We start from the raw sequence: 21,466 nt of genomic DNA on the forward strand, positions 1-21,466 counted from the left end.
GAGCCACTATTGCATAAAAACATAAGAATGGCCATACTAGGTCAGACCAATGGTCCATCTAGCCCAGTATCCTGTCTTCCAATAGTGGCCAGTGCCACAGGCTTCAGAGGGAATGAACAGAACAGGGAAATTTGTCAAGTGATCCATCCCCTGTCATCCAGTCCCAGCTTCTGGCATTCACAGTTTTAGGGACACATAGCGCATGGGGTTGCATTCCTGACCATCTTGGCTAATAGCCATTGATCCTCCATGAAGTTTCCTAATTCATTTTTAAGCCCAGTTATATCTTTGGCCTTCACAACATCCATTGGCAACAAGTACCACAAGTTGACTGTGTGCTGTGTGAAGAAGTACTTCATTTTGTTTGTTTTAAACCAGTTGCCTATTAATTCCATTGGGCGTTCCCCTGGTTCCTGTGCTATGTGAAGAGGTGAACAACACTTCCCTATTCACTTTCTCAACACCATTCATGATTTTATAGACCTCTATCATATCCCCCCTTAGCTGTCTCTTTTCTAAGATGAACAGTCCCAGTCTTTTTAATCTTTCCTCATATAGAAGTTGTTCCTTACGCCTAATCATTTTTGTTGCCTTTCTCTGTACTTTTTCTAATTCCAGTATATCTTTTTTGAGATGAGACCACCAGAACTGCATGTGGTATTCAAGGTGTGGGCATACCATGGATTTATGTAGTAGCATTAAGATATTTTCTGTCTTATCTATCCCTTACCTAATGGTTCCTAACATTGTTAACTTTTTTGACTGTTGCTGCACACTGAGCAGATGTTTTCAAAGAACTATCCATGATGATTTCAAGATCTGTTTCTTCAATGGAACGGCTAATTTAGACCCCATGATTTTGTATGTATAGTTGGGATTATTTTTTCCAATAAAGCCTTTCCAAATCCCACGTATCCAAGCTCCAGCATGTGCAAAATGAGCTACCCCTTCCTACCGTCTCCCTCATATTGACCATTTCTACACTGGTCCAGTCATCAGCATAGTTTACAGAAGTTTCAGGGCTCCTCTACACAATGCTAGTTGCCAACAGCCCATAGGCACCATTTCAGGAAATAGAGATTTCTGGAATTTATATGGTCGGGCATAGGTGCTGGAACTAAGGGTACTGGAGGTATTGCTGCTGCACCCCGTGGCTTGAAGCGGTTTCCATCACATAGGGTTTACAGTTTTATTCAGTGACTGTCAGTACCCCCACAATAAAATTGTTGTCAGGAAGATATTCCTGCACCAGGGCAATTGTTAGCTGGCTGGGGAATTGTTAGCTGGCCAGGCAATCCCAAAAAATGTAAAGGGACCCTACGAGGACCAAGAATCTTGCCTATAATGTTAAGAATTCATAATGCAACTATTTTTATTTAATACATGTGGGAGTGTGTTTTGTAAAATTAGCTGCTGTACATGTTTGCTGACATATTGGAGACCAAAATCTGTCTGTAGACTTCCGTGGAACACAATGAAATGAACAGCACAGGTGGTAAATTCAGTGAAAGTATACAACCCTAAAGAAGCATGCTTTATATCCCAATGCTATTTTTACTTTCTATTGATAAAACTGCAAATGGGCACATATTGTGTGGACCTTAAATTTAGATTAACAAAGACCAGTTTAAACTGCATGAAGAAATAACTATTCTAAGAATTCACATCCAGTTTAAGCAATATGTGGAAAGTTGTAGAGTCAGGTAACCCTAAGAAATATTTTAATTCTTTATTAACAAACTATTTTTATATATAAACATACACACACGCACAGCCTTTCAAAGGTTCTACTTAATATTTTTATAAACAGCAGCTAAAATATTTCCAAAAGCAAGAAGTGGAAATGTTAGCATGAACGTTATCATCATCATCATACCTAGATCTTATATAGAGCTTTTCACCAGTTCTCAAAGCACTTTACAAAAGTCAAAAACTCAGCTTACATTTCAGGAAGATTTTATGTAGAATAGCAAATGTTATTAGCCACAATTTTCAGATTCAGTAACAAAATCATAGTGGTTTATTTGAGCAGTGCTGTTGCCTAGATGATTAGGCAATGGCTATGGAACCAAAAGATCTGTGTTGTAATCTTTGGTGTGGTGCTGAATTTGCTATATTTTTAGAACTTTTTTATCAGTATTTGAAATTTAATGTGGCTGTGAGTGCATGTGCTAACTAAGCTATGTAGTGAATGTGCATGTTTTCAGGTGAGCACTGAATGAGGCAGAGCTCACCAGAAACCATTATTAGCTGCCCGCTCAAATTCAACATGGATGAAACAGCTTAGTCTCCCCACCCCACCCCCCGAAAATCCTCCCCACTACCTCTTTTCTCAGTCACCATGGACAACATCAACATCCTGCCTGTTTCCCTATTAGAATAGAAAAGCATGATTTCTTAGAACTACTGTGTCCTTCAAGCTCTTTCCTGAACACCTGTATCCTGCAAGCTAAAGAAATGCTTTTTTAATTTGTGCCTCTGTACCAGAGCACAATAGTTTTTCTTGGTCTACATAAAAATTCAGTTTGAGGTTTCAGATCCAGTATAGACTTCATCTAAGATTATTCTATCTGGCTGTCAGGGAGGAAGTTTGGTTAGGCTTGGAGTTTTTAATTAAAAAAAAAAACAGATCTAGATTAAATTAAAAATTATACTGTGCTTTTTTGGGACTGGATGAAAAATTATTTTAGTTTAATTTAACCCTTGGCTATAAGTGTTTCAAAACAAACAAAAAAACCCCTCAAACCCAACACCACCCACACCAAACCCAAACCAGATTATATAGATATACATATTATGGAGGTACCGGAAAGTATCATAATGCCATGAGATAAACCCATGGTATGTCCACACCTTGAATACTGCATGCAGTTCTCATTGTCCAATATAAAAAAAGATATGTTACACTTGAAAAAGTACAGAGAAGGGCAACAAAAATGATTAGGGATATGGAACAACTTCCATATGAGGAGAGATTAAAAAGACTGGGACTGTTCATCTTAGAAAAGAGATGACTAAGGAGGGATATGATAGAGGTCTATAAAATCATGAATGGTGTGGAGAAAGTGAGTAAGAAAGGTTTACCCCTCAACATAACACAAGAACCATGGGTCACTTAATGAAATTAATAGGCAGCAGGTTTAAAACAAACATAAGTACTTCTTCACACAATGCACTGTCAACCTGTGGAACTTGTGGACAGAGGATGTTGTTAAGGCAAAAGGTATAACTGGGTTCATAAAAATTAAATAAATTCATGGAGCATAGGTCCATTAATGACTATTAGCCAAGATGGTCAGGGACTCAGTGCCATGCCCCATGTGTCCCTAAACCTGTCACTTCCAGAAGGTGGGCCATGGGATGGATCACTTGATAATTGTCCCATCCATTCCCTCTGAAACATCTAGCACTGGCCATGGTTGGAAGACAGGATACTGAGCTAGATGTATTGTTCGTCTGACCTAGTATGGCCAGTCTTATGTGCTTATGACCGTCTAGTCTCACCTCCTGTATAACACAGGTCATATTGATAAATGCAAAGTAATGCACATTGGAAAGCATAATCCTAACTATACATATAAAATGATGGGGTCTAAATTAGCGGTTATCACTCAAGAAAGAGATCTTGATGTCATTGTGGATAGTTCTCTGAAAACATCCACTCAATGTGCAGCGGCACAGAATGCTGGAGATCATTAAGAAAGGGATAGATAATAGGACAGAAAATATCATGTTGCCTCTATATAAACCGATGGTACACCCACATCTTGACTATTGTGTGCAGATGTGGTCGCCCCATCTCAAAAAAGATATATTGGAATTGGAAAAGGTGCAGAAAAGGGCAACAAAAATTATTAGGGGTATGGAACAGCTTCCGTACGAGGAGAGATTAATAAGACTGGGACTTTTCAGCTTGGAAAAGAGATGGCTATGGGGAGATATGATTGAGGTCTATAAAATCATGACAGGTGTAGAGAAAGTAGATAAGGAAGTGTTGTTTACTACTTCTCATAACACAAGAACTAGGGGTCACCAAATGAAATTAATAGGCAGCAAGTTTAAAACAAATAAAAGGAAGTATTTCTTCACACAACGGACAGTCAACCTGTGGAACTCCTTGCCAGAAGATGTTGTGAAGGCCAAGACCATAACAGGGTTCAAAAAAGAACTAGATAAATTCATGGCGGATAGGTCCATCAATGGCTATTAGCCAGGATGGGTAGGAATGGTGTCCCTAGCCTCTGCTTGCCTGAAGCTGGGAATGAGCGACAGGGGATGGATCACTTGATGATTACCTGTTCTGTTCATTCCCTCTGGAGCACTTGGCACTGGCCACTGTCAGAAGATAGGATACTGGGCTAGATGGACCTTTGGTCTGACCCAGTAAGGCCGTTCTTATAGAACTTCCCTAAGTAATTCATAGAGTATATCTTTTAGAAAAATATCCAACTTTGATTTGAAAATTTTGAGTGATGGAGTAGCCATCATGACTTTTGGTAAATTGTTCCAATGGTTAATTACCCTCACTGTTAAAAATTAATGCCTTATTTCCAGTCTGAATTTGTCTAGCCTGAACTTCCGGCCATTGGATCGCGTTATAACTTTCTCTGATCTATTGAAGAGCCCATTATTATTTGTTCCCCACATAAATACTTTTAGACAGTAATCAAGTCACTCCTTAATGTTCTCTTTGTTAAACTCAAAGAGCTCAATCTGTTTATCTTATAACTACAAGTCATGTTTTCTAATCCTTTAATCATTCTCTTCTCTGAGCCCTCTCCAATTTATGAACATCCTTCTTCAATTGTGGGCACCAGAACTGGACACACTGTTCCAGCAGCAGTTGCACCAATATATAGAGGTAAAATAAACTCTCTGCTCCTACTCGAGATTCCCATTTATTCATTGCAGGATCACATTAGCTCTTTTGGCTACAATGTCTCATTGGGAGCTCATGTTCACCTGATTATCCACCCTGACCCCCAAATCTTTTTCAGAGAAACTGCTTCCCAGGAAAGAGTTCCCCATCTGGTAAGTATGGCCTTCATTCTTTGTTCCTAGATGTATACCTATACATTTAGCCGCATATTATTTGCTTGCCCTGGTTTACCAAGAGATCTGGATTGCTCTGCATTAGTGACTTGTCCTCTTCATTATTTACCACTCCCCCATCTTTGTAATCTGAAATCATTATCAGTGATGATTTTATGTTTTCTTCCACATCACTGATAAAAATGTTAAATAGCGTAGGGCCAATAAATGATCCCTCTGGGACCTCACTGAAAGCACACCCACTCGATGACGATTCCCTGTTTACAATTGCATTTTGAGACCTATCGGTTAGCCAGTTTTTAATCCATTTAACATGTGCCATGTTAATTTTATGTTCTAGTTTTTTAATCAAAATGTCACGCGGTCCCAAGTCAAACACTGTACAGAAGCGTAAGTATATTATGTCAACGCTGTTACCTTTTTTTGATGAAATCACAAGTTTGGAGGATAAAAAGGTATCAGGTTAGTTTGAAGGCTCTATTTTCCATGAGCGTACATGGATTTTCATTAATTACATTACCCCCTTTAAATCTTTATTAATCAAGTCTCATGTCAGCTGCTTCATTATCTTGCTAGGAATTGATGTTAGGCTGAGAGGCCTATAATTATCCGGGTCATCCCATTTACCCTTTCTAAATATCGGCACAACACTAGCTTTCTTTCTGTCTTGTGGAACTTTCCCCTGTGCTGCGAGACTTACTGAAAATCAGCATCAACTGTCCAAGAAGCTGCCCACCAGCTCTTTTAAACTCTTGGGTGCAAGTTATCTGGACCCGCTGATTTGAAAATATCTAACTTTATTAGTTTTTGTTTAATGTCTTCTGGAGATCCTAGTGGAATGGAAAGAATGTTACCACCCTATGATGAGACGAGATCTTCTGTTTTCCCCCAAATACAGAACAGAAATATTTATTGAATACTGCTGCCTTTTCTGCATTATTCTACCTCTTCCATCTAGTAATGGACCAATACCATTTTTAGGATTCTTTTTGTTCCCAATATATTTTAAAAATTCCTTCTTATTGTCCTTAACTCTGCTGGCCATAGATTCCTGCTTATGTCCTTTTGCTTTACCTGTCAGTTTTCTACAATTCCTGACTTCTGGTTTATATTCTTTACTATCAACTTCCCTTTTCTTTCACTTGTTTTTTTCCTATCTAGTCAGTCTAGCTGTCTTTTTTTATAGCTGCCTTAACTTCCCCTCTAAACCAGGTTGTTTTTTTAACCATCAGAGCCTTCTTCCTCAGTTGTGGAATTGTGGCTTTTGGGGCATCTAATAAAAAAATGTTCTTAAATTATTCCCAATTATCAGTCATATTTTTCTGATTAAATTCTTCTTCCCAGCTGATTTGGCTTATAATTGTTTTCAGCTTTGTGAAATTGGCCCTATTAAAGCACCAAGTATTTATATTATTGATGTGGACTTTATTCTCCTTGCACTTTATAAATGTGATCAAGTCATGATCACTTGTACCTAAAAAAACAGGAGTACTTGTGGCACCTTAGAAACTAACAAATTTATTAGAGCATAAGCTTTCGTGGGCTACAGCCCACTTCATTGGATGCATAGAATGGAACATATAGTAAGAAGATAGATAGATATAGATATATACACACACACATACAGAGAAGGTGGAAGTTGCCATACAAACTGTAAGAGGCTAATTAATTAAGATGAGCTATTATCAGCAGGAGAAAAAAATTTTGTAGTGATAATCCAGATGGCCCATTTAGACGGTTGACAAGAAAGTGTGAGGATACTTAACATAGGGAAATAGATTCAATATGTGTAATGACCCAGCCACTCCCAGTCTCTATTCAAACCCAAATTAGTGGTATCTAGTTTGCATATTAATTCAAGCTCAGCAGTTTCTCTTTGGAGTCTGGTTTTGAAGCTTTTCTGTTGCAAAATTGCCACCCTTAAATCTTTTACTGAGTGGCCAGAGAGGTTGAAGTGTTCTCCTACCAGTTTTTGAAAGTTATGATTCTTGATGTCAGATTTGTGTCCATTTATTCTTTTGCATAGAGACTGTCCGGTTTGGCCAATGTACATGGCAGAGGGACTATTTAACATTCCAATCATACAAATCATCCCTTCAAATTTCAGTAATACCAACTAGAGTGAATTTATGCTCATAAATGAGCAATTCCAGTTCATCTTGTTTGTTACCCAGGCTCCTATAATTTGATGAATAGGCAATTAAAGATTTTTTTTCTCTTCATGTCCCTAGGTTGTTTGATTAATATTGTTCTCAACATCTCAGTATTTTTGTGCTGAATGCTCATATCCTCTGTCTTTTTACCCTCCACTTTTACTATTAGTTTAATGCCCACTTAACTATTCTAGTCATTCTGTCTCCGAGAAAATGGCAGAGGCCATCCAAGCTATACATCTGCCTTTCACTATAGAAGGTGTACCAGTTTCCCACAAAACCAAAACCCTCCTCCCTACAACACTTACCAAGCCAGAATCTGCTATTGTGTATCTTCCTTTTTTTGTTTGTTTTTGTGTTTATACAGCATCTAACACAGGGGACTCTTAGGCGCTGCAATAATGCAAATAATTAATGGGGCAGTGCCACTTACTTCTTAACTTTTATTAATAATTTAGTGGCCCCTTCATTGCACTTACTTAAGGCTTTCGAAAGTTGAGGCGGGGGAGAGAAGAGAGATTCCAAAACAAAAAACTTGTTTCAAAAAACAGTTGTGGTTGCTAAGTAAGAACAATGTTACGTCATTTACAAAACTCGAGCATTTATTGGTAAAGAAAGAGAAGTTAAGTGTATCCTAAATCTTACACTCCTCACGTAAACATACACATTATTCTTATCAAGTATAATTAATTTTCATTGCTTGCTGTAGTTTAGTATTAGGTAATCATGCATGCTTATTGGACAGCTTCAGTGTGGACATCTCAGCATGATTTAAAGTTATTAAAAATAAAATAAAAAGGAAGAACATATAGGCGTAAATGGCAGGCCCTAAACAAGACATCCAAGATAAGGTGTTTGTCTGTGAATGTCTCCTGTTAGCTCTCTTTAGTAAAGACCCTTAGTATTATACCTGGGTAATTTATGTTAATTAGATCAACAGGAAAATAAGAAATACTTCATTGAGTTATAAATCCCTATTTGCATCTATTAAAAACAGTGCAGACTTTTCAACCACAATATGCAACAAGAGGAAGTGAAATGCTAAATCAGCTGCATGTGGGCCAGCTTAGAACTGCAGAAACAAAAAAAAGGAAAGCAGTAGTCTGGATCTAAATCTATAGGGCTGACAGTGAACCTCACCGAACAAACTATTGCACCTTTAAAATGCTTTACTCATTGAAAGCACACCCTACTACCGTATGGTTGGTCAAACCAAGAGAAGTGAGCTTTGGATTACTCCTTTTCCATTTAAGGGAGCATATGCTTCCACACTGTTATTTTGGGAAATAAGAGTGGCACCTTGTTTAGTCTCCAAGGCTGTAGACAGATCATGGCTGCCCCCACAGCTGTCTGTTTTGTGTGTGCAAAGGAAAAAAGCTCCTCTGAAATGTGAAGCCTCAGTACAATTTACATAAGATTGCAGCTGCCATGGAAAAGCTGGGCTCAATGCCAAACTGTTCTCCATATTACAAAAATCCCTCTAGCACTAGTAGCTTCCAAAGCAAACAAGTGAGTAGTACCTGGAGGCATCAACCCTCCGAAACAGCAGGGCCTGGAGGGATCTGACCTAACAGGTTTTTGCTTTAGAAAGGACTTTAATCAAGAACACATCGCTGCTTTGTGGAAGACTGTTTGATTTCTGGAGTCACTTCTTGGGCCAGCAGGGCAGTGAGCATTGTGGAAAGTGACATTCAGCTACTGGGGCCTAATCTATGCAGAGAATTTTAGACAATTCTCCTACCCGTGATCTAGCACAGGTACTAGCAAAGATCTGAAAATGTAATGTAGGCTGACCACAGACATATATACTGCCATGTTGTCTGACCTACTCTGAGCAATGTTTGATGACATGGTTATTTGTCTATACTAGCATTCACAACATTGCTAGAACTGTTGGAGTTGGACTGATGCTGAATTAATAGTGGAAGACTTACCTAAATTATCAATGTAGAGACAGCCTGGGAGGCAGTTTGAAGACAGGTCTGCAACCAAGAGGTGGGAGGAAGTGGTAAATGAGTCTAGTTTCTTTGGTTTAGTATTGATGGGCAGTAAAGAGGTTAAAGTCTGCAACATTTCAGGAAAATTAGAAACTCTCACTGTGCCTCCAAAGATTATCTGTATGTTTTAGGTGATGATAAAGACCAAAGCCTTTGGTGGGAGGAAGTATTTGAAAATAATAAAATATCTAGTTCTCCAGTTATTATCAACTATATGTATCACTTTTGAATTCCAGGGTCAAAGGGCTGTCAGCAGCTTGCCTACAGTCCCCTCTTCTAAAATGAGGGAACTACAGTTAATGGGAAGGAGGCTGGACTGTCAGTCCAGAAGCAGCTAGGATTAAAAAAGTCCTAGCCACTGAGGCTACCAGATCTTGAACTCAAGATGCTTTTTCACATTTGCTGTATTGTCACTGGTGGCTGGTCCCCCTTTACATCACCCCTCTGCTATCACTGTGACCCTTCAGGTGCCCATCCTCACTATCTCTTATCTATTATGTTTCTCATTAATCTTCCCTTCCTCCTTTTCCATTTCCATCTCCCTCTCACTCAGCTTCCCTTTAGGCACTCCTGTCTCTCACTCCTGCAACTTCTCCTTCCCACCACGCCCCTCTCACACTTCAACCCAAGTGCTCACACACAAACTCCTAACTTTTATAATATAAATTAAACAGTTTAAAACATATCTTCAAAGAAGACAACATTAAATTCATTAAGATGGTTGCAATACTTCCTATGCAATCATACAATCTTGCTATTGCAACCCTTGTCCTCCTCTCACATTCCCCATGCCCTTGTTCATCATCTTTAGTCAAATTATAAGAACTTCAGGGCAGGACCCATGTGTTTTTATGTGTCAGGAAGGCAATTTACCACACTTTTGGGTGCTGTGAAACAAATAAGTAATGAGTTATGAGAAACTAAATCATAAAAATAGATAATTGTTCAAACCTTAGTAATGCTATATGTTTATAAGCAGGAGGAGGACTCCCTTTGATGTTGAGAGATCTGTGAAGTGAAAAGCCTTATTACTTCAGTGGTATTCCCAGGTTCATCTAGGAACATTTTAGAAATCACTTTTTTAAATGATCAGAATTATTTAATTTTTTTTAATCCTAGCTTTATTTGAACACCAGACACTCTTGTTGCAGTAAAGAAGCTTTAGGGATTCAAAATATTTTGATTGGCTGAGCTCTTAAGTAATTGATAATGGAGAAAGGTGATGAAATACTGTCTTTGCAGTTCAGTTGACTGTTTACATGGTTCAGCAAGTTAATCAGTCAGACAATAGCATGTGAGTGATTTATTTTTATTTAGATAAATCACTTGATGTCACCAGCCCTCAATTATTTAAGATTCTAGACAGGGGTGGCCATCCTGTGGCTCTGGAGCCACATGCGGCTCTTCAGAAGTTAATATGTAGCTCCTTGTATAGGCGCTGACTCTGAGGCTGGAGCTAGAGGTGCCAACTTTCCAGTGTGCCGGGAGGTGCTCACTGCTCAACCCCTGGCTCTCCCACAGGCCCTGCTCCAACTCCGCCCCCTCCCTTGAGTCTGCAATGCCCTTGCTCCTCCCCCTCCCCCACAGAGTCTCCTACATGCCACGAAACAGCTGATCGGGAGGTGTGGGGAGGTGATGTTTGGGAGGGCTGCTGGTGAGTGGGAGGTGCTAGGAGCCAGGGGTGGGGGGAGCTAATGGGGGGGCTGCTGACGTATTACTGTGGCTCTTTGGCAATGTACATTGGTAAATTCTGGCTCCTTCTCAGGCTCAGGTTGGCCACCCCTGTTCTAGAGAATATGGTAAACAAAGAGCTGTTCTGTTGATCCAGGTTATAAATGTTGCCTTTCATAATGGTTTGTAACTACACTAGCAGCCTATTGATATAGAAGTCTCCTAGGAAGACAAAATATTCTCAATATCAAGATGTCTCTGTTAACTGGATTTGTTTTATTTGATATCCAGTGAACAAAATGAAATTGGTTTCCGAAACGTGTTTGTTAAACCAGATATTTTCTGTTAACATACCTGTGATTAAGTGATTTTTTTTTTTAAACTGTAAAATTCAAAATACTTGGTTTCCAAACTAGGACAGAGGCCTGGTTTCTCGAGTTGCAGGCAAAAATACAGATTTCTTCCAACCTCTTGTCTTTAATTCAGCAGTAGTTTCAGTTTATTTCTCCACACACACACACACGTTATACGTTACACGTTTGACAGTTATTTTCTGTGAGCTTGAAATATGTACTCACCCAGCATGAGGAAGAAGCTTTTCAGGGTGAGTGCCATCAATTTCTGCAGAACCTATGCTCATTTAAAAACAAAGCTTCAAGATCTTGACCACCTATCCCATCAAAGACTAGTTTGATCTGCATCTTTCTCCAAGAATATATTGCAGGCAATCAAAACCTGAGCACATGCTTTGGGACTTGGTCCAAATTAGTACATGACTTGAAGAGGACAGTTCGAGTTCTTATAGTTTGAAACAACTTTTCAGATGTGTCCTGAGGGTAAACTAAGTGCAATGCTGTTTTCCTAAATCTGCCAACAGACACACGAAGTATTTACTGCTGCTTTTAGAGCTTTTTAACCTGGAACAAAATGAAAATTGATCAGCCTTCTCCATTTTCACTGTTGCTGTTCAGATCCTTTTTGGAAAATATTCCAGTTTTGTGAAACTGACAAGAATTAACTGAATTTTGCTACAGTGCTACTTGAGAAAGCTCTGAGTTGAACCGCAGTAGAGGCCAGCGCTGGAACTATTCACTGAGGAGCAGGATCTATAAGAGAGAGTTGGGAGAAGGGTAGTGTAGCTGAGGCACCTTTCTGAAGAAAACAAGAAGCCCTGGGTTTGAAGGAGGGACACACGCATATATATAGAGAGAGAGTGAGAGTGTGCACCTTCTGACAGTCAGAGAGTTTGCGATTTATCACTCTTGCTAGTCAAAGACTTTTACAAAATATGAAGCAAACTGAGCAGGGTCCTGGGACAGTATCTTGGTAAGATTTCTAGTATATTTCCCTATCCCAGCAGTTCAGGGAGGCAGGGATTGCCTCTCATTTTGGTTTTGCCCCAGACAGTGAGGTCTCAAATATTTCACTGTCTAGTAAAACTTCCAAGCCCTATATATGGGAGCATGGGTGGGTGTAAGAGGGAATTGATTGATAGGATGCATTAGAAAAGAGAAGCACAGCATGTAAAGAGATATTGGAGAAGAAAGGAGAAACATGAAATATCAGGCAGGAGTCAGAGTCCACAACGTAACAAAAGGGAAAGAAAGAGAGCTATAGGAGGAATGGAGAAAGAGAGAGACGGAAAAGAGGAAATAGACTATTGGCTAAAATTTTTGAAAATAGGAGCCAGAAATTAGGCTCCCAAGTGTCAGTGGACTGGGTCATAGGCAGTTAGGCCTAATGGTCAGAGTCCAAGTGCCAGAGACAAGGGGTAAGACAGAGTTGAAGTCAGGAATCAGAGTTGAGGGTCAGGACCAAAGTCAGAGCCCGAATGCCAGAGCCAGGGGTTGAGGTGGAGTCAGAATCAAAGCCGAGGGTCAGAGCCGGATTACCAGGAGTCTGGGATGGCAGAAGCAGAGCTGGTTCTGAGGTAGGAGCAAGCCTGGGTGCAGAACAGGGTCTGGGCTAGAGATGTGGAGGAGGCGGCTTGGAGAGACAAGCTTAGGGAGGCAGAGACCCATGGTCATGTGCATTGAGCAGCCAGAGAATAGCTGCTGCTGTTAGGTTTAAGAGCTGGCCTGCTGGCTTCCTCAGCCAATCAGGCAAAGTGGTCCATCAGGCAGCCTGGCTGGCTCATTAAGGTATCAGGAATACTGAGCAGATGTGGCTGAGGGCCTTACTCCTGACGCCAAGTCTGTATATAGGTGCCTTAGTTATGGGATTTTCAAAAGTGCTTAAGTGAATTAGGAGCACAAATCCCATTGACTTTACATGAACATAGGAGCCTAAATTTAGACTCCTTTTTTTAATCAAAATTTTGGCTGCTGAAGACTACATAAAACAGTGGGTGAAGCCACATAAGAACATAAGCCAGGAAGGGAAAGAAGGTCTATCAAAAGCATGAGACTGGAGTAAGTGAGACTGGTCAAAAAGGACACTGCTAATATATTACAATACACTCAATTAACATCACTGGTATATCTCAACAATTTTGTTTTGCAGTATTTGAGCAGCTCTATTGCTTGTCACCTCCTGTTCACCAAATAATATTAAATGAATTATGGTGACATTTAAATATATTCAACAAATATTTTTTCTGCTATTTGGCCAGCCCAAGTTAGTTTTGTAAAATTTATTAAATACAAAATTGATTGTCAATTAAGTACAGTAAAAATAAACAGTATACAATTGTTGTATTAATTTAAATGTCAGGGAGGATAGTGTTGGGTGGGCATGGTAGCACCAATATTTTTCACCCTGGGTAGTAGGCTTAATCTCAGGCCAGTAGGTATCAGGTAAGTTTCTTCAAGCCTTGTACTTTCTACTTCATTACCTGATAATTATAAGGAATAAGTGTCAGTTCCTCCCCCAGCTCCCAATAGAAGTTAATACATCTCATGCATTTCTAGGATCACTATTGGAAGTGATATATAAAAGATGAAAATCCTCTGTAAGGAAAAGGTTAATTTACTGGAACATCCCCAAAAGATTTAGTGATTTAATGGATTATTGTATTAGCATAGCTTTTCACCTCTAGAGACTAGGTTTCAAATATGGTTTGAGCCACGGCAGCAAATAATTTTGGTAGTCTGTAGTCCTCATTTTTCCAGTGCACAAACCACCATGCAGTTTGGTATATTTTAGCACAGTTAGCAACCTACTGTGATGAAAGCCCATCACCGTTCCAATCAGTAGAAGAGATTAAATTACTTGAACTGGGTGCTGCGAAGGTGTGTGGGTGATAGTTGTTTTATAAAAGCCTGTACATGTCCACTGAAATGTGTTATTTTAAAAATGATACAGTCCATTGAGATGCAACATCTCATTCACAGTGATCCCTTATCAAACAAGCAATGATTAATTACATCAACACTATAGGGTAGTATGATTAGAGAAAATTTACTTTGGTTTTATTTGGTTTCTAAAGTATTTTTCTTATTTAAACTTTTAGGACCCTTCAAAGTTTTGCAAGAAATCTGGAGAAATTGCAACAGTTGAATTCCGTGCTGAGGAAGACATACAAGGAGAAACAAATCCTGTATCGAAGAAGCTTTCTCCACTACCCACTGAAATGACAGATTATGTAACGTCAGCTCCTTCTACTCTTGTTGGTAGCCGTGATCCTGACTTGAAGGATAGAGCACAAATTAATGGAGCAACAACTGTAACAGAAAAATTGGCTCAACTTATTGCAATTTGCCCCCCCTCAAAGTCTTCCAAAACAAAGCAGAAGAAGCCAGGAACTGGAACTGCATCTGGGTTGGTTAAAAACTCTGGGAAGAAGCTACCAGGAACTGGAACTGCAGCTGGACTGGTTAACAAGGACTTAGTAAAGAAATTGCCAGGAACTAGCATTGCTGCTGGATTGGTTAACAAGGACTCAGGGAAGAAGCCACTGGGGACTGGCACTGCAGCCATATTGGTTAACAAAGACTCTGGGAAGAAGCCACCAGGGATTGGCTCTTTAGCTGGAGTGATTAACAAGGACTCTGGAAAGAGGCCACCAGGGACTGGCACTCCATCTGGATTAATTAACAAGGACTCTGGGAAGAAGCAGCCAGTGACTAACTCTGTGGCTGGATTAGTTAATAAGGACTCTGGGAAGAAACCACCAGGGATTGGCACCCCAACAGGATTGGTTAACAAGGAGCTGGTGAAGAAGTCATTGGGGATTGGCACCCCAGTGGGATTGGTTAACAAGGAGTCGGGGAAGAAGCTGCTGGGGATTGTTACCCCAACGGGATTGGTAAACAAGGAGTTGGGGAAGAAGCTGGTGGGGATTAGCACCCCAGCAGGATTGATTAACAAAGACTCTGGGAAGAAGCTGCTAGGGATTGGCACCCCAGTGGGACTGGTTAACAAAGACTCTGGGAAGAAACAGCCGGGAATTGGCACTTCAGCAGGATTGATTAACAAGGACTCTGGAAGTCTGAAAGCTGATTCTCTCTGTCCTGCCTCAGAGCCCTTCAAGCTTTCTTGCAGTACAAACCTCAATAATCTTGAAAGCCATGAGACTACAGAATTACTGAAAGATAATATCAGCAGTAAAACTTTTGAGAAACATATTATAAGACAGAATAAAGACAATATCTTGGAAAAGATTTCAGTTCGAAAAGAGGTTGCTGGTATAGACAAAGAAATATTTAATGAAGGAACCTGTATTCAACAGGACAGTTTCCAATGCAATGAAAAGGGGACTTATGAAACATCTAAGCATGAAAAGCAGCTTCCAGTATATTGCACTTCACCAGACTTCAGGACAGGAGGAGCTTCAGATGTATCTACAGCAAAGTCCCCATTTAGTGCTGTCGGAGAGGGAAACCTCCCATCACCCTCACCCACAGTGTCTGTTACTACCTTAAACAGGAGCCCCACAGCAACCTCCTCTCAGTTAGCTTCAAATCCATCACATATAAGTACCACCACAGCAGATCTCTTAGAAGGAATTTCTGAGCAGATTGGGAAGACTCAGTTTTCTTCCGACAGTACACTTCTGAACCTGAATAGATCATTGAATCACAGTCTGAGCACTGATTTTAAAGGTGTGGATAAAGAATTAAATGATTCAAAAGCCACACACACAGACACCACAAGAACTAATCCTTCCATAGGGAAAAAAACCAGTCTGGCAACTGAATCAAATGTTCATGCTACCATCACCTCTTCAGTGGTTAGCTTCACAAGTTTGTTTAATACCAAACAGTTTCTAAAGATTGGTGCAATAACTGCATCAGGGAAACCTTGCCAAGGAGCTGAGGACCTGAGTGCTACTCAGTCAAAATCTCTAAAGAAAAGAAAAGGAAGGAAACCACGATGGACTAAAGTGGTGTCTAGAAACATATGTCGGCCTCCAAAGGGTCTAGAATTAGAAAGGTCAGAGCTTTTTAAAAACATTTCATGCACTGCACTATCAAACAGTAGTCTGGAGCAGGCTAAGTTCTTGAAAAATATAGGGTCAACTTCATTTATAGAGCATGAATTTGTCAAACATCAGTTGCCAAAACTGAGCAAATCTAGCAGCGGACAGTCTCTTGCTCTGTTAACTGAAGCTGACAAACAGACTCAAAAATTCTATAGTACTCACAAACAGCCCTCCAGTGTGTGTGTGTCGGGTGACATCTTACCAGAAATTTATAAGCCCAAAAGAGGAAGGCCTAAATCAAAGGAGATGCCCCAGCTGGAAGGTCCCCCAAAGAGAACCCTAAAAATTCCAGCATCAAAAGTCTTCTCAGTGCAGTCAAAGGAAGAGCAAGAGCCTCCTGTTCTGCAGCCAGAGATAGAAATTCCCTCCCTAAAACAAAGCTTAACAGGACAGACTTTTCCTAAGAAGAGAGGGAGACCTAAAAGACAGATCAGATCCGCTGTTAAAATGAAACCACCTATTCTGTCTGTGGCATCTTTTGTTGCTACAGATAATTCAAACAAAGTGGAATCTGAAAGTGATCAGCAATGTAGTGGGGATTTTTTTGGGAGGAAGGACCAGGTCAGCGGTCCAGAGGAAGCTCAGAAAACTCTGTGTAGCATGAGAGACGTTGAGGTAGAATCAGATAGAAAAGTTACCAAGAGAAGTAATGGGCAATTAATGAAAACAATTATCCGAAAAATAAACAAAATGAAAACTTTGAAGCGAAAAAAGCTTTTGAATCAAATCCTCTCTAGCACAGTGGAGCCTAATAACAAAGGGAAAGTGCAATCAAAACTCCACAATACAGTGTCAACTCTTGCTGCCACATTTGGTTCAAAATTAGGCCAGCAGATAAATGTCAGCAAGAAAGGAACCATTTACATAGGAAAGAGAAGAGGTAGGAAACCTAAAGCTGTCCTAAATGGTATTTTAACTAGTAATTCTGCCAGTTTAACTGTTCTTGAGAATACTACCCAGCAAACAGCGGGGACAATACTGGGACAAGTACTTCCTCCTTTGCTGCCTTCAGCAGCTAATAATTCAGAGGTTCTTCCATCTCCAGTGTGCTCTCAGTCTTCTGCAGCAAGTGGGGGGCAGAGCCCTGTCAGCAGTGATGCAGGATTTGTTGAGCCCAGTTCAGTGCCATATTTACATATACACTCCAGACAAGGAAGTGTAGTTCAGACCCTTGCAATGAAAAAGGCCTCCAAAGGAAGGAGGAGATTATCTCCTCCTACTTTATTGCCGAGCTCTCCTTCTCACTTAAGTGAACTGACATCTCTGAAGGAAGCCACTCCTTCACCAATTAGTGAGTCTCACAGCGATGAGACAGTTCCCAGTGACAGTGGAATAGGAACAGATAATAACAGTACTTCAGACCGAGCAGAGAAATTCTGTGGGCAGAAGAAGAAAAGACATTCATTTGAACATGTTTCCCTCATTTCCCCTGAAACCTCAACAGTTTTAAGTAGCCTAAAAGAAAAACATAAACATAAATGTAAGCGTAGGGGTCATGATTACCTCAGCTACGACAAAATGAAAAGACAGAAGCGAAAAAGGAAAAAGAAATATCCTCAGCTCCGAGGTAGGCAAGACCCTGATTTTCTTGCTGAGTTAGAGGAACTAATAAGTCGTTTGAGTGAAATTAGAATAACCCACAGAAGTCATCACTTTATACCCCGAGACCTACTGCCTACTATTTTTAGGATAAACTTTAATAGCTTCTATACTCATCCAACATTTCCTTTAGATCCTTTGCACTACATTCGAAAACCTGATTTAAAGAAGAAGAGAGGCAGACCCCCCAAGATGCGGGAGGCTATGGCAGAAATGCCTTTCATGCATAGTCTTAGTTTTCCTCTTTCCAGTACTGGATTCTATCCCTCTTATGGCATGCCTTATTCTCCTTCTCCCCTTGCAGCTGCTCCAATAGGATTAGGTTATTATGGAAGGTATCCTCCAACTCTTTATCCTCCACCACCTTCTCCTTCTTTTACTACCCCACTGCCACCACCTTCTTACATGCATACAGGCCATTTGCTTCTTAACCCTGCCAAATACCACAAGAAGAAGCATAAGCTTCTACGTCAAGAAGCCTTCCTCACAACTAGCAGGACTCCACTCCTCTCTATGAGCACCTACCCCAGTGTTCCACCTGAAATGGCCTATGGCTGGATGCTTGAACATAAACACAGACATCGTCATAAACATAGAGAACATCGTTCTTCAGAGCAACCACAGGTTTCCATGGACACTATAACAGCTAACAGCTCTTCCAGAACAGTCCTGGAATCCTTGAAGCGCTACAGATTTGGGAAGGAGGCTATTGGTGAGAGATATAAACATAAAGAGAAACACAGATGTCATATGTCTTGTCCACACCTTTCACCTTCAAAGGGTTTGCTAAGCAGAGAGGAACAGTGGGTAAGGAGAGAGCCTTCGGAGTCCAATTCCTTAGCATTGGGATTACAGACACCATTACAGATAGACTGTTCTGAAAACTCTGCAGGTCTGTCCTTGGGAGGATTTACCCCTAGCTCTGAGCCAGCTACCAGTGATGAACACACAAATCTTTTCACAAGTGCAATAGGCAGCTGCAGAGTCACTAACTCTACCAGCACTAGTGGACGTAAAAAATTAACTGACGGCCCTGGACTCTTCAGTGTACAGGAGGCTTCACTCAGCCGACCTCTCAGAAAGGACCCATTGCCTTCTATTGAAAAGGCACTACAGCCACTGTCAGGTAGGAGAGCTTTTTATGCTACCTCCCTTCTTGTTGATGGTATTACTATATTATTGTATTCCATATCTAATAAGATATTTTTTAAAAGGTTTGGTGGCAAAAGTTACATTGGCTTATAAAAATTTTTCTATATTAGGAAACTACACCTCTACTCTGATATAACGCTGTCCTTAGGAGCCAAAAAATCTTACCGGGTTATAGGTGAAACCGCATTATATCGAACTTGCTTTGATCCACTGGAGCGCGCAGCCCCACGCCCCCCCGGAGCACTGCTTTACCATGTTATATCCGAATTCATGTTACATTGGGTCATGTTATATCGGGGTAGAGGTGTGCCAGTATAATGGGGTTCTGAAATGCTGTTTTTCACTTTGAGTATCTCCACTGTATTGGAATACTGTCCTATACAGTACTGGAAATAGTGTATTGTACTGTCTTATGCATGGAGACACTATCAAGATTACCTAAGTGGAATTTCACACAATCCTTTATTACTGTTTTGCTTAACAATACTATCATTATGATTAAGGATGCACTTCCATTATAAGCTCCTATTTTTGAGCACTTTTAACTTTCTGGGGAAATAGTTCTTTGGATTGAAATTTCTCATGCTTGATTCCAGTCTAAAAGTAAAATGTGTTGGTTTTTTTGTGTTTGTTTAATTTGGTAAAATTTTATTTGGCTGGTTTTGAGCTAGCCAGTAATATACTTTTTTGCCCCCGTGCTGTAAGAAAATGTTCAGATTCTTCTTTACTCTTAATAACTCAGTTCCGTTTTTAAAGTATGGTAATAGTCGGAAAAGTAACTATATAAAATTAGTACCTTTTTGTACAACAGATCCTGTATCCCTTTGTGTTCATAAATCATATCTACTTGCTTAACCAAATAAAATATTTTTTTCTGTTTTACTCTCCATGGTACTATAGAGTCAATGCAGTTATGGGAGAGTCAGCTGGATTCTTTAATACTCTGTGCATCGACAGAATTGTTAACTAAATTCCATTGCAGAATCTTTATTACTCGTGACTAGGCAGTTGGTGTGCTTTGACTGCTGCTTATCATAATAGAGTCTCGGTTACTTTGTGCTTCCATCTGTTTTTTGTATCCATCTGTTGTGTCTCATGTTATATTTAGGCTTTGTCTACACTGGACTTTTGTTGGTAAAACTTTTGTCATTCAGGGGTGTGATTAAAAACACCCCCCGAACAACAAAAGTTTTACCGACTAAAAGCGCCGGTGTGAACAGCACTTTGTCAGCAGGAGAGCTCTCCTGCTGACAGAGCTATCGCCTCTCTTTGGGGGTGGAATTTTTTTATTGGAAGGAGAACTCTCTCCCGCCAACAAAGAGCGACTACACTGCGCATCTTTTAGCAGCATGGCTGTAGCGGCACAGCTGTGTCGCCAAAAGATGCATAGTGTAGACATAGCCTTAAATTGTAAACTCTTTGGGACAGGGACTTTCATTTGGTTACATGTTTACAGTGCTTACTACAATGCAGCCTAGATGCCTGATTGGGGCCTCTAGACCAGAGGTGGGCAAACTACAGCCCGCGGGCCACATCCGGCCCGCAGGACCCTCCTGCCTGGCCCCTGAGCTCCTGGCCTCTGAGGCTAGTCCCCAGTCCCTCCCCCGCTGTTCCCCCTTCCCGGCAGCCTCAGGGTGCCACTGGCACAATGCTCTGGGCGGCCGGGCAGCACAGTTGCAGAGCTGTGGCCTGACCCGTGCTCAGGGCGGTGCGGCTGTAGTGCCGCCAGCCATCGGTGCTCCAGGCAGGTAAGTATCTCCAGGTAAGGGGGCAGGGGGTGGGGGTAGGGGGGGTTGGATAGGGAGCAGGGGAGTTCAGGGTGGTCGTCAGGGGGCGGGGGTATGGATAGGGGTCGGAGCGGTCAGAGGATGGAGAACAGGGGGGCTGGATGGGGCAGGGGTCCCGGGGGCAGTCAGGAATGAGATGGGGGCTTGGATGGGGTGGTGGGGGGCAGTCAGGGGTGGGGAGTCCGGGGGTGGTCAAGTGACAGGGAGCAGGGGGTGGTGGATGGGGCAGGAGTCCCAGTGGGGGGCCATCAGGGGACAGGGAATGGGGGGGTTGTATGGGGCAGGAGTCCCGGGAGAGCTGTCAGGGGGCGAGAAGCGGGGGGGGGGGGGGGGGTCAGATAGGAGGCGGAGACTGGGCCACGCCTGGCTGTTTGGGGAGACACACCCTCCCCTAACCAGCCCTCCATACAATTTTGGAAACCCAATGTAGCCCTCAGGCCAAAAAGTTTGCCCGCCCCTGCTCTAGATGCTATTGCAAAATAATAACAGTAATAATGATGGTGATGCATGAACCAGGAAGAATACATCTTAATATTAATATTCCAGGTTGGTTTGCATAACCTAATTTGTGCTGGAAATGGCCCAACTTGATTATCATACACATTGTAAGGAGAGTGATCACTTTAGATAAGC

General features: G+C 41.1%; 1 protein-coding gene across 4 annotated transcripts in view; it reads left to right on the forward strand.

The window, feature by feature from the left end:
• ASH1L (ASH1 like histone lysine methyltransferase) overlaps nt 1–21,466 on the forward strand; it is a 150,316-nt gene that overhangs the window by 46,429 nt on the left and 82,421 nt on the right. For 3 of the 4 annotated variants that reach the window (XM_043535000.1, XM_037883017.2, XM_037883020.2), the window contains exon 3: nt 14,325–19,020. In XM_043535000.1, coding sequence (XP_043390935.1) covers nt 14,325–19,020 — 4,696 coding nt within the window. Of the gene's footprint in view, nt 1–4,997; nt 5,032–14,324; nt 19,021–21,466 lie in introns of all 4 variants that reach the window. The other variant, XM_043535001.1, reaches the window with a different exon arrangement.

This window comes from Chelonia mydas, chromosome 24 (genome assembly GCF_015237465.2).
Source record: "Chelonia mydas isolate rCheMyd1 chromosome 24, rCheMyd1.pri.v2, whole genome shotgun sequence".
Taxonomy (NCBI): Eukaryota; Metazoa; Chordata; order Testudines; family Cheloniidae; genus Chelonia; species Chelonia mydas.